Source organism: Canis lupus, chromosome 2 (genome assembly GCF_011100685.1).
Source record: "Canis lupus familiaris isolate Mischka breed German Shepherd chromosome 2, alternate assembly UU_Cfam_GSD_1.0, whole genome shotgun sequence".
Classification (NCBI taxonomy): domain Eukaryota; kingdom Metazoa; phylum Chordata; class Mammalia; order Carnivora; family Canidae; genus Canis; species Canis lupus.
This window is the reverse complement of record NC_049223.1, coordinates 20,398,901-20,414,365: the sequence shown is the minus strand read 5'-3', so window position 1 is coordinate 20,414,365 and position 15,465 is coordinate 20,398,901. Positions and strand designations below refer to the sequence as shown.

The 15,465-nt window shown below is 46.6% G+C and overlaps 1 protein-coding gene across 2 annotated transcripts in view; it reads right to left on the bottom strand.

The window, feature by feature from the left end:
- The window catches only part of FAM171A1 (family with sequence similarity 171 member A1), a 131,246-nt gene that overhangs the window by 53,758 nt on the left and 62,023 nt on the right, over positions 1–15,465 (bottom strand). For both annotated transcript variants that reach the window (XM_038530017.1, XM_038530018.1), the window contains exon 2: positions 5,334–5,561. In XM_038530017.1, the coding sequence (XP_038385945.1) occupies positions 5,334–5,561 (228 nt within the window). The remainder of the gene's footprint in view (positions 1–5,333; positions 5,562–15,465) is intronic.

The window sequence follows — 15,465 nt, the reverse complement described above, 5'->3', positions numbered from 1 at the left end:
TAAATGAAATCTTAAAAAAAAAAAAAAGAGTATATTATGCTAACAAGGCAAGCAAAGAAAAATAATCAAAGACACAGGTGGATCCTTGAAAATTATTCAGTCTAATTGATTTAGTTTTAGAAATGAGAAACGTTGGTTCTGAAAGCCGTGTGGGCCCCCATGTGTGAAGAGTAGCCAGGGGCCGGTGGGGTGAGAACCCAGGTGTCTTCATGCCTCATCCCAGACCCTTCCAATTAAACCACATCCTTCCCATTTTCTGACTCATTTAAGAAAATGGATGTTATGGAAATGGTTGCTTTTTCTCAAATGATCATGTCAAAGTCAAAACAAGTGTAATTACAGTACACTGAATCCTCATGATTCGTGGATTCAGGGTTCGCAAATGTGCCTGCTCGCTAAAATTCATTTCTGACACCACAGTCAATCCTCATGATGCTTTATGTGTCAAGTACTGAGTGGTCAAGACTCTAAGTCTTGGACACAAACGTTCCCAGCTGAGGTCAACCAAGGGGACGCTCAGCCTTCTCCTTTCAGCTTGCAAACTCAAAGTGTCCTCTGGCAATCTATTTAGTGCCAAGTTTTTCACATTCTTGTGCTTCCTTTGGTGATTTCACTGTTTAAAATGACTCCGAGGCACAGTGCTTCCTGTTCCTAACTGCAGGAAGGCGGGGAGGTGCTTCTGGGAAAGACACATATTAGATAAGCTTTGTTGAAGCATGAGTTATGGAGCTGTTGGCTGTGAGTTCCATGTTTATGAAGCAACATTATAGATTAAATCATGTGTCTTTTTTTTTTAAGTTTATTAATTTATTTGAGAGAGGGTGCATAAGCAGGGGGTGAGGGGCAGAGGGAGAAGGAAAAGCAGACTCCTCTGTCGGCAGGGAGCCTGACCCAGGGCTGGATCCCAGGACCCCGAGATCATGACCTGAGCCAAAGGCAGATACTTCACCAACTGAGCCACCCAGGTGCTCCTAAGTCGTATGTCTTTAAACACCCTAAAATATAATTCAAAACATACCTAAACATACATAATCCAAGGTGATGTACTGCTTGGCTGATGAAAATGTTATGAGAGGAGGATCGTAGGATCCTAATCCTGAATTTCCCTATAAGCCATGGCTCAGTATTGACTACCCCAGGATCCAAGGTGACTTTATAGAATATACTACTGTTTCTTGGTGCAGGTGTTCTCCAAGCAAAGGTGGAGTTGTGGTGTCTGGATAACATTTAAACTTCGCTGGGTTGGGGGATCCCTGGGTGGCTCAGCAGTTTAGCACCTGCCTTTGGTCCAGGGCGTGATCCTGGAGTCCTGGGATCGAGTCCCTGCATGGAGCCTGCTTCTCCCTCTGCCTGTGTCTCTGACTCTGTGTGTGTGTGTGTGTATGTGTGTCTCTCATGAATAAATAAATAAAATCTTGAAAAAAAAAAAAAAACTTCCCTGGGTTGTTTCCAGTAATTTTTTTCATGTGAAAAATGGAGACAATCAGACAATTTTCTTCATATATAAGCTAATGAAGATCACCTCCCTATTTTGTGGGACCTCTCAGGGTTCTGTCCCTGGTCTTCCCCCGACACTGTGGTGAGTTCATGGTTTTGACTCTTTATCTCAACAATGCTAATGACGCCCAAATTACACTATCTCCAAACCCCTTGAGCCCTCAAATCATTTCAAACTACAGGCTGAACACACTTGTGTCCGAGAGGCAGTTCAAAAGCAATATTCCCTCCACTAAACTTATCATCAGCTCTGACTCCCAACACTCATTCCTGCCCTCCCATCTCCACTAGCACCTGTATGCATCTCTGCCTGAGCCCAGCCTGGGGAGAGGATGCATAGGGCAATGGGGAAGAAGGAGGCTTCTTTTAACCCACTGTATCAACTCAGTCAACTTTAGGGAACCATGGAGTGGTGGGTCTCCCAACCCCATTGTCCACCTGTTCTATCCACTTTATCATCAGCTAGAAATCCAAGATTCAATTTACATATCTTCTGTTTTATCCTTTCCCGTAAGTCTCCCCTGTTCCCAGAGATATTCTGCATTTGTCTGCTAAATATTTCTCAGGTTTATCCTTTTTAACAAATATTTCTCAGGTTATCCCCTATATCAAATCCACTTTCCAAGGCTCACAAAGCAGTGGTCTCCAACTTCAGTGAGTGCTTTTATCCAGAAGTGGAGTTGGGGGGTGGGGAGTTACTTATTCAATCGCAGACTTCTGGTTCAGTGTCTCCAGACTGAATGGATGAGCCCTGGAATCTGTGTTTTTTATAAGCACCTTCTTTTTTTTTTTTTTTTAAGATTTATGTATTTATTTGAGAGAGAAAGAACATGCATATACAAAGGGGTGGGAGGAGCAGAGAGTAGGGACAGAGAGAGAAACTTCAGCAGACTCCACAGTCAGCATGGGGCCTAATGCAGGGCTCTATCCCATGACCCTGAGATCATGACCTGGGCTGAAATCAAGATTTGGATGCTTAACCAACTGTGCCACCCAGGTGCCTCCAACAAGCACCTTCTAATGCTAATATCTATTCATCCTCCAGGCTTAGCTCCCCTCCTACCGCCTCCAGGAAGCATTTATTCCCTCACCTAGGCTGAACTTTCCTCCTCCAGCATCCCCTACGCATATATAGGCATGAACATACCCATTAGATGGAAGTGGCTTTGGTGGTGGCTGACTATGTAACTCCCAAACTAAGTATCAAACTCCCGAGGAGCAAGTTCTGTGTCTCTAGATATGTCTTCCCAGTGGCCAGGGCAGTGCCTGGCACATAGTAGGTACTTAATAAATATAAAGAGAATTTTGTGCATGAGGGTAGATGCCAGGGCTTTAGGAGGCAGATATATCCACATTTGGCTCCCACGTTCCCCAGAGGCAACGAGGACCCTGGTGGAGTGTGTCCAGTGGTGCAGTGGCACAGAGATGAACAGTGACATTGGTATTTTGCCAGCTGCTGTGCCATTTACTGAGCCCCTACTGTGTTTTAGGCACTGTAAGGGTGTTTATGAATGTTAACTGCTTTTTAATCAGAACAACCCTACCAGGTGGTATTAGGTCCACTTTGCAGAGATTGGCAAGGAAGCTAGTGGGGCTCAAGCTCAGATTGAGCACCAGAATCAGGTCAGCCAGTTTCAAACGCTACCCTGGCAACATCTCCCTGCAGCCCTCAGTCCATCCTCATCCTTCATCTCATCTTGATGCCAACAGATAATGTGGTCCAGGTGCTAACGGGAGCCTGAGGTGAGGGAACAGAAGGCAGGTCATGTCCAACTCCCCACCTACCCCATCCCAAGCTGAATCTGTGTCAGGCACCATCCTGACCCCTGTGGGAGACCACCGTTACCAAGTGGTGAATGGTGACATAATACTGTGATTTATAAGAAGAAATATGTATCCAGTCTTGGTCTGGTTTCTGGACCAGAGTTCCTAAACCCATGGAATTTCCTAAGTGGTAAGAGCCATAAAGGTGATGTGTTATTCGTAACATGTCTCTTCCAGTGCAGGGTTAGCTAATGAGGTGACTTTTAGAAAGCCTCTAGAACCTAAGGATGGGGGCTGGTTGTCAGAAGAACCAACCAAGTTGGAACTTTCAGCCCCAGCCCCTTGACCATGGGAGGGAAGAGGGGCTGGAGGTGTAGTCGATCACCAATGGCCAATGAATTCATCAGTCCTAATGATGTAATGACCCCTCTATACAAACCCAACAGGATGGAGGTTAGAGGGCCTCTGGGCAGGTGTACAGGTGTACACAGGGAGGTGCCAGGAGGGTGGTATGCCCAGAGGAGGCATGGAAGCTCTGCACACCGTCCTCCATACCTTGCCCATATGATCTCCTCCACCTGGATGTCCCTTTATTAGCCTTCATAAGAAGCCAGTGATCTAGTAAGTAAACTGTGTTCAAAATAAAAAACAAAAAAACCCCAGGGCCCCAACTGGTGTCACTTAGGCCAAGTCACCAGACTGGAACTTCATACGCTAACCTCATCTAACCTAAATGCAGTTTCAACCTTCCCCAGAAATACAGTTTTAATTGGGTCAGTCAAGAATTTTTGGATCAGCATCAGTGAGGTAATCCGACACACGGGCCCTCTCCATTCCCCCTCAAGAGAAGATGAGGTGATCCACCTAAGATCCCCTGCCTGCTCCTCTAAGGAATAGTAACTTTGCTGGAAATAGTCCTTTTGCTAGTAACTCATCACCCCACTCTCCTTTCTGTAAAAACCTTCCCTTTTGGGGATCCCTGGATGGCTCAGTGGTTTGGCGCCTGCCTTCGGCCCAGGGCGCGATCCTGGAGTCCCGGGATCGAGTCCTGTGTCGGGCTCCCTGCATGGAGCCTGCTTCTCCCTCCTCCTGTGTCTCTGCCTCCCTCTCTCTCTCTCTCTCTCTCTCTCTCTCTCTGTGTCTATCATAAATCAATCAATCAATCAATCAATCTTAAAAAAAAAAAAAACCTTCCCTTTTGTGCAACTCCTTGAAGCTCACCTCTACTTGTGAGATGGATGCTGCCCAATTCATGGATCACTTTTAATAAAGCCAAACAGACCTTCAAATTTAATTGAATGACTTTTGTTCTTTAACAACCATTTCCCTGAGTTCCGTGAGCCACTGTGGCTAATGAGTTGAACCCCAGGAGGGGGCTGGGAACATCTGATTTATTATAGCCAGTGGGTCAACAGCCCCAGGGGACAGCCTGGACTTGTGACTTGTGTCTGAGGCTGGGGGAGAGGCCAGGCATGTGGGACTGGGCACTTCACCTGTGGGATTGGGTGCTGCCTCCAGGTGGAGAGTGTCAGAAGTGAGTTAAACTGCAGGACACCCAGCTGGTGTCTGAGAATCTGAGAACTGCGTGATGTATGGAAAAAAGCTCCACACATTTGGTGATCAGAAGCGTAGGGACTGAGAAGAGTCCCGAGAAAACACAGAGGAGTGGGTTTTCCCGTAGCAGGTGAGAAGGGGGGAAAGAGAAAGACCATGTCCCATCACCCCCTGCCTCTCTGGCCAGCGCTCTTCTCTCTGGCCCCGTGAGGCAGAACGAAGAAGCTCCGTCCCAGAGCACTGCCCCAGTGCCATCCTGCCAGCCATAACCAACAAGGTACAAAAGAGGACGCTGGGGAAATGGGCAGAGACTCTAAGGCTTTTCAATTCCCTCATGTATGTCAACTGAGGGAGAGCCCCCACCTGCTTCATACAGGACCCCACCTTTCCTTCCCATCAGAAGCCCCCAAAAGTAAAGCAGAGATGAAACCCTTATTTTTCTGATCATCTGCCTTCCACTCTCAAAATCGCTTCTGTCCCATGTGCTCTGCTTTAGGGAAGGGTTAGGATGGCCTTACCAGGTAATCGGATTGGCTTCCAGGGGGCAGAGTTTGGCACGTAGGCGTGCTTCGTGGCGGTGACGATCAGCTGACTGCCCAGCTTATACTGGAACTTGATGAAGGCGACGCCATCTGTCCCCGAGGTACCAGAAGCAACAGACACCTGGTTGGTGAAAATCTCGATAAGCGCATCTGGGACGGGCTGGTGGGTGCTGGCGTCGCTGATGTGGACCTTCAGGGTCACCTCTGGAGCGAAGACAAAGCAACAAAGAACAACTGCTAGTACCTGGCCCACCTCAACAACAATTCTGCTGTAGCTAATAGGAGTGGAGAGTGGGCTGCACGAAGCAAATCTAGATCTACATCCAAAATATTAATTGTTGCAACCAGGAAACATTTTCTTGTTAGAGAGATTCCTTTTTGACTTTACACGATTTCCTTTTTTTCTCCCCCTCCCCCAAACCACTGCCCATCATAAACTGCCTTCCTCTTTGCTCCTGGCTGCTCACCCCAACAGGTAAGTAAGGGAAGAATTCTATCCCTTTAAGACATTGTGTGACAAACACAATACTGTTTTATCCTTCCCAGGGTAGCTGGCAGTTGGGGCCCAACCAGGGCCTGCGATACTACAGAAGGAGCAGGCTCAAAGAAGTGCATCCAGAGTCTCCGAAGACCTGCTGAGTGTGGACGAGAGCTACCTAGGATATCCGTGCTGGTTATCACGAAGACCAGCCCAAAAAGCAGTCCAAAATGTCTTTAAAAAGGAGGACCTGAAGAGTGGGAAGAGAGAAGCTTACAAGAAGGAAAAAAATAAAAAGTAAACATTTGAAAAGAGAGATGAAGTAGAGTAATATTGGCAAACCCAGATTACGAATCGAGGAGACATACAGATCAAAAGTCACGTTAAAAACCTAAGATGCAATGGATAGTTTTCATCTATTCATGCTGGAGATGTTTTACTGAGCTGCTACTCTGTGGCTGGGACTGTAGTTGTGTGAACCACAGCAGTGAAGGAAATCTGCTGGGGGATGTGCGGTGCAGGCACGAAGCGGGCACTGATGGAACAGCATATGCAAAGGCTCAGAGGCAAGGAAAAAACATGCTTCTTAGAGAAAAACAAACAGATTCTGAAGGAGAACAGACAGTGTGAGGGGCATGAGGTCCAGTGCGAGACGAGTCTGCAGAGGTGAGTAGGGGCCAGACCACTCAGGGCTTTAGAAGGGACCTAAAAGGATCATTCTTGATCCCAAGAGCAATGGAGAGGCACAAAGATTTTAAACAAGGGAATGGCAGTCAAACGTGTTATAGAAACACCTGGCTGTGGGGAAGAGGCAAGACAGGAGACTTGAGCATCCAGTTAAGAGGCTTCGGTAATCACCCAGGAAGAGATGAGGGGGACCAGACTCTAGCACCATGGTGGATGTCGATTACAAGATGCCAGCATGGCACTCCAGAACAATCAGAAGTGTTCCCTGCTCCGATAAACCCGTTTTTGTTCAGGTGTCATAGGTCCACTGGTCCACTCCTAAGGCATTCCTTGCCATACATCCTGAGCTGTGTCAGATCTGAAAGCCCTATTGATGCCTTTGGATAAAGATGAGGGGGTGAGGACAAGCAAAGACTCTCCAGGTGACCAGGGAGGGAGGCTCATGTTTGCAGAACCACTGCAGTCTGGCCCAGCGGAGTGCCGGACACGGAGGGGGAGGGAGGCTCGGCAGAGCTGGTCCCCTGGGAACTGGCCTGGGGCACAAGCTCCAGAGCTCTGTGGAAGCTCCCACTGGGTTTGAATCTGAGCTCCACCCAGTTCTAGCCATGGAGCTTGGGGCAAGGCACTTACCCTCACCTGGGCTGTTTCCTCCTCTATAAAGTGGAGGGGACACCACCACCTAGCTCAGCAGAGGATGGAAACATTCAGCGTCATGCCTCACAGGTGAGCATAAACACAGCGGTTACCATTACGTTAGTCCAATCACTGTGCTTGAAAGCACTCAGCATAGCATCCGGGGTGGGGGGGCCTGGATGGGGTGCAGAGAAGGGTGCCAGAGGGGAGAGAGGGATAAAGCAAAGTGCAGGGATGGAGGCATCCTTCTTCAGTAATAACTGAAGTAAGTAATGACTTTATACCCCAGGCCCTTTGCAATCACAGTGAGAAGATTGTCTTTTGGTTCAAGGACCGCTGCCTTGGTCACTGACCTTATGATACTAAACCTTCTAAATATTGCAAATTTCACTTAGTCAATCACCCTTTTTTTTTTTCACTGAGTGGCTTAATTTAGTTCTTGACTAGAAAACCATAAAGAGCAGCTGAAGAATCCTAGACCTAGGTGTTAAAGATGTGCACCAAACAAATCTCTCCAAACCTCCTAGAGAAACACATGCTAGAGAAGCTGAACATGGCTACTTGATTCAGAGAGAAAACTAATGTCCAGAGAGAGATAAAACCAGCATCATGAAAAGCAAGGATATGACGTTACAAAACACACTGAGTTAATCTCGAATCTCATCAGTTACCTTGACGCAGATTCGCAGGATGTACGCCACACACGAGTTTTCTTATTTAACTTTGTGTCTTTGTGCTCCCAGGTGGCAGGTGAAATTATAACGTAAATTAACTCTGCTTTCATTAATACTCACACAGCAGAAATCCCCCAGAACAGGGCAAGTGGGAAGGTAGCTTTGTAGGGCTGCAGTGATAATTTATGTAATTTTATGATGATGAAACATTTATTAATAATTGGGATTACGAGGTTCCTGCTCTCTCTTGTTTGCTGCTTCGCAAGAGCAGCTAAGATTTCGAAAAAGCTAAAGCTTTCCTGAACCAACAGCGAAAGGAGTTTTTACTAAAAATCAACGTCCTAGATTCTACTATTGGGATTTCTTCTAACACCAGAAACCGACTTGACGTTCTGCAATTACATACTTTGAAAGAGATCGTTTAGCTACTTCTTTCGGTATGATAGGATGGGGGGAAATGTCAGCACGGTTAGGTGATTATCACAGCCTGCTGGGATATCATTTTCCTAGAGTAACATCTAGAACTAGGTTATCCATTCAACAGCAAACAAAATTGGTCTCCCCAGGAGAGTAATCCTAGGACTAGGTTAGGCTCTATTTACTGAAACTACTCTGAATTTTGCAGTTTAAAGGAAGACCCTATAGGGCAGCCCGGGTAGCTCAGCGGTTTAGCGCTGCCTTCAGCCCAGGGAGTGATCCTGGGGATCCGGGATCGAGTCCCACATCAGGCTCCCTGCTGGAGCTTGATTCTCCCTCTACCCATGTTTCTGCTTCTCTCTCTCTCTCTCTCATAAATAAATAAAATCTTTAAAAAATAAAGGAAGACCCTATAAATGGTCCAAACCTAAACACACATTAAGATGCACTCCGTATCGCCGTTGGTCAGTGAGAGCTGGTGGGTCCTGCTCAGCTGGGGCACCGTTCTGGACTCCTTACCCTGCACACCCATCACTGAGTCCTACTGATTTTGACTGCAGGATATATGTCACAAGGCAGGTCCTTCTTTCCCATCCTTGTTAACGCCGTCCTGTTTCAGACCTTGCCATCACTCGCCCAGCCTGCTGCCTGGCCTCTTCACAGAAACCACCACTGCCTTCACACCTGCCTCTGAGATCACAGTGAAGCCAGAGGGAGCTAGCTGACCTCCCCTAAACATGGCCAGGTGACAAATGGGGCCAGCGGCTTGTTTTTGAATGGTCCATGAGCTAAGAATGGTTTCTACCCTTTCAAATGGTTGGGGGAAAAAAAAATCAAAAGGATAGTTCATGTCATACCAAGATTATCTAGAATGTGAATCTGTGTCCATAAATAAAGTTTTATTGGAACACAGCCACGGCCATTTGCATATTGTCTAAGGCTGTTCTTGCGTTTCAGTGGCAGAGCTCAGAAGTTTTGACCTCATGGTTTGCAAAGCCTGAGCTATTATTTACTTCTGGTTCTTAAAATGAATCTGCCAGCCCCCGACCTACAGGATACATTTCAAGGCACCTGAGGGCCTCCACGGTCAGGACCCCTGATTCCCACATATTGTCCACAGGCCCGCAGACACCATCCCCTGTGCTCTCCTTCCTGCTGCTTCTCATCTTTGTAGGAAAGGCCTTTCTACAATGTTACTTTCATGTTCCTCATTCCTACTCATTCTTTAAAAGTTCTACCTAAGGTTTGAGAAGCTGCTCCTGACTCACCAACCCCTCCCCAAACTGGGTTAAAGGCCCCTTATGTCCATCCCCAAAGCTGTACACAACACTGAAACTGCTTCTGTTTTCACTTCAGTGTTTACAGCAGGCCCACGACGCGGGTAGACAAGACGATCAAACCCCTGACCTTGAGGAACTTTTGGCTTTAGACATTAAATAAATACCAAGTGTAATTATGAACTGGGAACCACAGGATACCATGATGAGGGGGAGCCTACCCCCAACAGGGCGGTCAGGGAAGGCAGGTGTTGTGTAAGCTCAGGCCTGAAGGACACCCAGGAACCAACCAGGCAGAGGTGCAAATGTCCTGAGGTGAGAATCACTGGGATGCTGGAAATGAATAAAAGTCAGCGTGGAGAGAAATGCACGAGTGCAACCAACCATCCTAATACTGCACTTTCCGATTCAGGGGCTACCAGCCATATGTGGGCATTGAAATTTAAGTTTAAATTAATCAAAATAAAATTAAATCAGAAATTGAGCTCCTGGATCTCGCTAGGCACATTTCAAGTACTCCACGAGCATCTGTGGCTAGGGGTGTAGTTCCCACATTGGACACCAGCATTGCAGAAAATTCTATTGGATAGCACTGATCACTAACTACAAACTCCATCTCAGGATCTGAGCAAAGAAACGCAGGTGCCCAAATGGTTCGATGAAGAAAATACATCTGAGCACGACTCTGAAGCAGCTCCTTAGCAGGCCTCATGGGTTTGACCTGCACTTGAAATCCTGACAGTGACTTACAAGGCTCTGTGTTCTCTATTCCACCCCCCAAGTATCTGCCAGCCCTCGTCCCCCACACCATCCCCCAATCGAGGAGTAAGAAGGAGGCCAGGGTTCTGGGAACATGCTTTGTGCCGAACTTTCTTTGCATGGCACGCGTTTCCCTAACATTCTTCCATGCATCTTTCTCCTCCTCATCTGCTTAAATGTCACCTCCTGGGGCACCTGGGTGGCTGAGTTGGTGAAGCATCTGATTCTTGGTTTGGGCTCAGGTCATGATCTCAAGGTCATGGGATTGAGCCCTGAGTGCTCAGCTCAGCCCTCTGTGCTCAGCAGAGATTCTTTCTCTCTCCCCCCCCCCGCCCCTCCCTCTACTCCCTCACTCTTTTTCTAAATAAAAAGGTCACCTCCTGAATGCCCACCAGTTCTTTTTTCTGTTTAAAGTTTTTTTTTTAACTTTTTTTTTTAAGATCTTATGTACTTATTCATGAGACACATACACACACACACACACACACACACACACACACAGAGGCAGGCACAGAGACACAGGCAGAGGGAGAAGCAATCTCCAAGCAGGGAGCCCGACACAGGACTTGATCCCTGGTCTCCAGGATCATGCCCTGGGATGAAGGCGGTGCTAAACCGCTGAGCCACCTGGGCTGCCCTAAAATTTTTTAAATTTTATTTTTAAAATTTAAATTCAATTAACATCAACTATTAGTTTCAGAGGTAGAGTTCAATGATTTATCAGTCTTATATAGCTTTTATCTTGGAAATTTTAAAACGTCTATACAAATAGGAAGAATAGTATGAGGAAACCCTCTGTACTACTCAAGTTTCAAATACCAACTTTCTACCATTCTTCTTTCATCTATTCTCCCGATTCAACTTTTCCTTCCTTTTCACTTTTTTGCTGGAACATTCTGAGGCAAATCCCAGACAATGATATTAGGTCACATTACTTCCCCATTAATATTTCCGTTTACAACAGATAAAGACTTGGGGCTCCTGGGTGGCTTAGTCGGTTAAGTATCTGGCTCTTGATTTTGGCTGAGGTCACGATCTCAGGGTGGTGGGATCGAGCCCCAAGTTGGGGGATAAGCATGGAGCCTCCTTAAGATTCTCTTTCCCCCTCTTCCCCTTCCCTGTTCCCTCTCTAAGAAAACCCCCAAAACAAAAGATTAAAAATAACCAAAATGGGACACCTGGGTGGCTCAGTGATTAGCGTCTGCTTTCAGCCCAGGGCGTTATCCTGGAGTCCCAGGATCGAGTCCCACATCAGGCTGCCTGCATGAAGCCTGCCTCTCTCTCTCCCTGTGTGTCTGCCTCTCTGTGTGTGTGTGTCTCTCGTGAATGAATAAATAAAATCTTTAAAAATAAAATAATCAAAATGCCATTATCATACCCAATTCATGGAAACCTCTTTATATTATCTCATATCCAGCAAAAATTCAGTTTTCTCTGCTTATCTAAAACCAAATTTTTTTTCACAATTTTGACTGTCCTATCTAAAATGCCAATCCCAACTCCACCCTGTGCATCTGATACTATTCTGCTCTGCTTCTTCTTTTATGCATAACACTTGTCAATTCTCTCTTTTTTTTAAAGGGTTTATTTATTTGACACAGAGAGAGAGTGCAAACGCATGCGAGTGCACAAGCAAGGGGAGGGGCAGACAGAGAGGGAGAAGCTCCCCGCTGAGCAGGGCTCCATCCCAGGACCCTGAAGTCATGACCCGAACCAAAGGCAGGTGTTTAACTGACCGAACCACCTGAGTGTCTCCACTTATCAATCCTAACGTGTTTATAACTTACATGTTTATTAACTGTCTGGTTCTTCCAGAATGTAAGCTTCGAGAGAGCTATTATGTGTTTCTTTTTTTTTCTTTTTCATTCATATATTCTAAGCTCACAGAATAACGTCTGGCACATAGTAGGCACTCAATATGTATGCTGAATGAGTCACTAAAACTAACAGGCATTTCTAGATATCATCTGGTGCATAGCCTAAATATCCTTCGTGTGATTTTTTTGTTGTTGTTGTTCCATTAATTTCCTATTCATTATGATTTTCAATAGACACTACTGAAATTCATTTGAAAAGCACTGATTCAGATAGCTAATGAACTGTAATAATCAGAAAATATTTACTGTATGCTTAGCATGACATTAGGTTCTGTGGGAGATAAAAAAGAAGAAAAAGGATACAGCCCCTGTTTTTGAGAAGTTTAGGGGTTTTCGCTACAGAGAACAAAAAGGATGAAACCGGGTAAGACAGAGCAAAAATATGGCAAAGATGAGACTAATGAGGTCTGGAGGTTACAAACAAAAACCAAGGAAAAAGACCTCAAAGCTCTGTAGATGTAGAGGTGATGTAGGGGTGACAGGAGAAGACTTACAAAGGGGGTGGCCAGGGTGCCTGAGTGGCTCAGTGGATTAAGCACCTGCCTTTGGCTAAGGTCATGATCCCAGGGTCCTGGGATGGAGCCCTGCTCAGCAGAGAGCCTGCTTCTCCCTCTCTCCCTGCCTGCCACTCCCCTTGCTTGTGTGCTCTATCAAATAAATAAATAAACAAACTAACTAAAACAAATAAATAAACTAAAACAAATGGGGTGCCCTTGAGCATACTGTGACCTGGACCAGGCATTGGTTTTACAGGCAAATCCTGCATGAATACTGGCCCAATGATTATGGTTTATGGAGTTCAGTGTGGGATGCTTCTGGAAGAGCTAAGAGTTGAAGGGAGGCTGGAAGGAAGGATAAGTGTGGGAAGGTGACCCGCATCTCCTGAACAGCCTTCCCTTCTTGACTCTGTTCCCACATCATGCATTCGGCCTCAGGCAGATGCCAGAAACATCCGTTTGCCAGCCTCCTAGGTAGCTAAGGAGGAGGGATGGAGGATGGACTTGGACTCCGCTAATCTGAAGTCCTCATGCTGGGTTTTGATTTAGAAAGCAGCAACATAAAAAAGCAGGTGCTTTTTCTGACCAAAGCAGGATGCACCTGGTTTGGGGCCAGCAGCGCAAGCCGCCGCCCTGCCTCAGTGCAGGAGGGAGACGAGGTGGCCCTGGCTCAGTCTTGCCATATGGGCAAGTTCTGGGCATGGTTCTGGCTGTGAGCCTCATCCTCCCCGAACTTCTGTGAGCTACCTAAAAGCTTTATTTTATTTTATTTTATTTTATTTTTATTTATTTGACAGGGAGAGAGAGAGAGAGAAAGCACAAGCAGGGGGAGTGGCAGGCAGAGGGAGAAGCAGACTACCCACGGAGTGGGGAGCCCAATGTGAGACTCAATCCCAGGACCCTGGGATCATGACCTGAGCTGAAGGCAGACGCTTAACTGACTGAGCCACCCAGGTAGCCTAACTAAAAGCTTTAATGATATACATCTAGTTAAACTAGCCAGAGCGGGTAGTGGTGTCTGCACACCTCAGCTTCTGTACTATCCTAGCAGGACACCATATGGCTGAGGACCATCTCCTTGAAGCTGCACCCACCAGGGTCTCCTCCCAAGCTCTGGCCTAACTTCTCAGTATGCATGATAGTTAATTTTATGTGTCTACATCACTGGGCCACAGGGTGCCCTGATATGTGGTCATTGTTATTCTGGGGTGCTTCTGGATGAGATTAACATTTAAATGAGACTGAATAGGGCAGCCCCGGTGGCGCAGTGGTTTAGCTCCACCTGCAGCCCAGGGTGTGATCCCGGAGACCGGAGATCGAGTCCCACATCAGGCTCTCTGCATGGAGCCTGCTTCTCCCTCTGCCTGTGTCTCTGCCTCTCTCACTCTCTCTGTCTCTCATGAATAAATAAATAAAATCTTTAAAAAAAATAAATGAGACTGAGTAAAACAGATTGTTTTCCTTAATGTGAGTGGGCCTCACCCAATCAGTTGAAGGCCTGGATAGAACAAAAAGGCTGACCCTCCCTGAAATTCCTCCTGCCTGACAGCCTTTGAACTGGCACATTGGCTTTTCCTGCTTTCTGACTTGAGCTGAAATACGGGCTCTGTCGCGGTCTCAGGTCTGCCAGGCTTTGCATGGAAACCACACCATCGGGTCTTCTGGGTCTCCAGCTTGATGAATCATGCTGCAGATCTTGGGACCTGTCGGCCTCCATAATCACATGAGTCAATTCTGTATGATAAATCTCGTTCTACACAAACATACATCCTATTGCTTCTGTCTCCCTGGAGAACCCTGACTAACATAATATCCATCCTGTGTTCCAATCCTGTCTGCTCAGGTGGGTGGACCCCTGGAATGTGTGCTTAGGTCTCTTCTTGCTACACACTCTTACTCAGAGAATTATTCAGGATCAGGAATTTAGCCACTGCCTCTGGAGCACTCTTCTCAAAGTTTCATCAGCCAGTGAGAGAATCAAGAAGGAAGCAACAACTACTCAGGAATCCTTCCACCATGATTCAGGGTTCTTTTGCTCTTGGCAAACACAGAGTTTGGCTCTGTGGGCACCAGTGAGTCCATTTGAAGTAGTACAAAGAACATCTGCTTTGTGGGTAGAAAATGAAACATTATCTTTTAGTCATTTCCTTTCTTCTGCCACAGATTTAGAACTCAATGCAACCAGGCTGTTTCAAATTGTTGGCTTCAGAGAAGCTACCAGTTAAGCAGCAAGTTGAGCAAAGATAATGGTAGGGGCAAGAGGCAGGGAAGATGGTACACACTTTTCAGATACACGGAAGGGAATCCAATCAGTTTTTTTATTCCCAAAGATTTTATTTATTTATTTGAGATAGAGAAAGTGAGTGAGAGAGAGCTAGGGGTGTGTGTGCACGGCAGTGGTATAGGCAGGCTCCTTACTGAGCAGGGAGCCTGGCAGGGGGCTCAATCCCAGGACCCCGGGGTCATGACCTGAGCTGAAGGCAGACACCCAACCCACTGAGCCACCCAGGCGCCCTCAGCGCAATTTTAACACACTGCCCGCAAACACTGAGGGGTCTTGTTTTTCCTTCTCCCCCTTCTTCTTCAAACACTTCATACCCTATTATTTTCCAACAAGTGATGGGATGCATCATTTTATAATCTCTCATCCGAACTCCAAGACCAACACCTCAAGCTCTCTGTTCCGTTGACCTGCTAACACGCAAGACTCCAGACTCCAGATCGGATGGTGAAGTTCTTTGCTGTTTTCGCTGGGGACGGAGCTAGGCGACAACTTTCACCTGCTCTTGAACAGCCGAAGCTTCTCGCC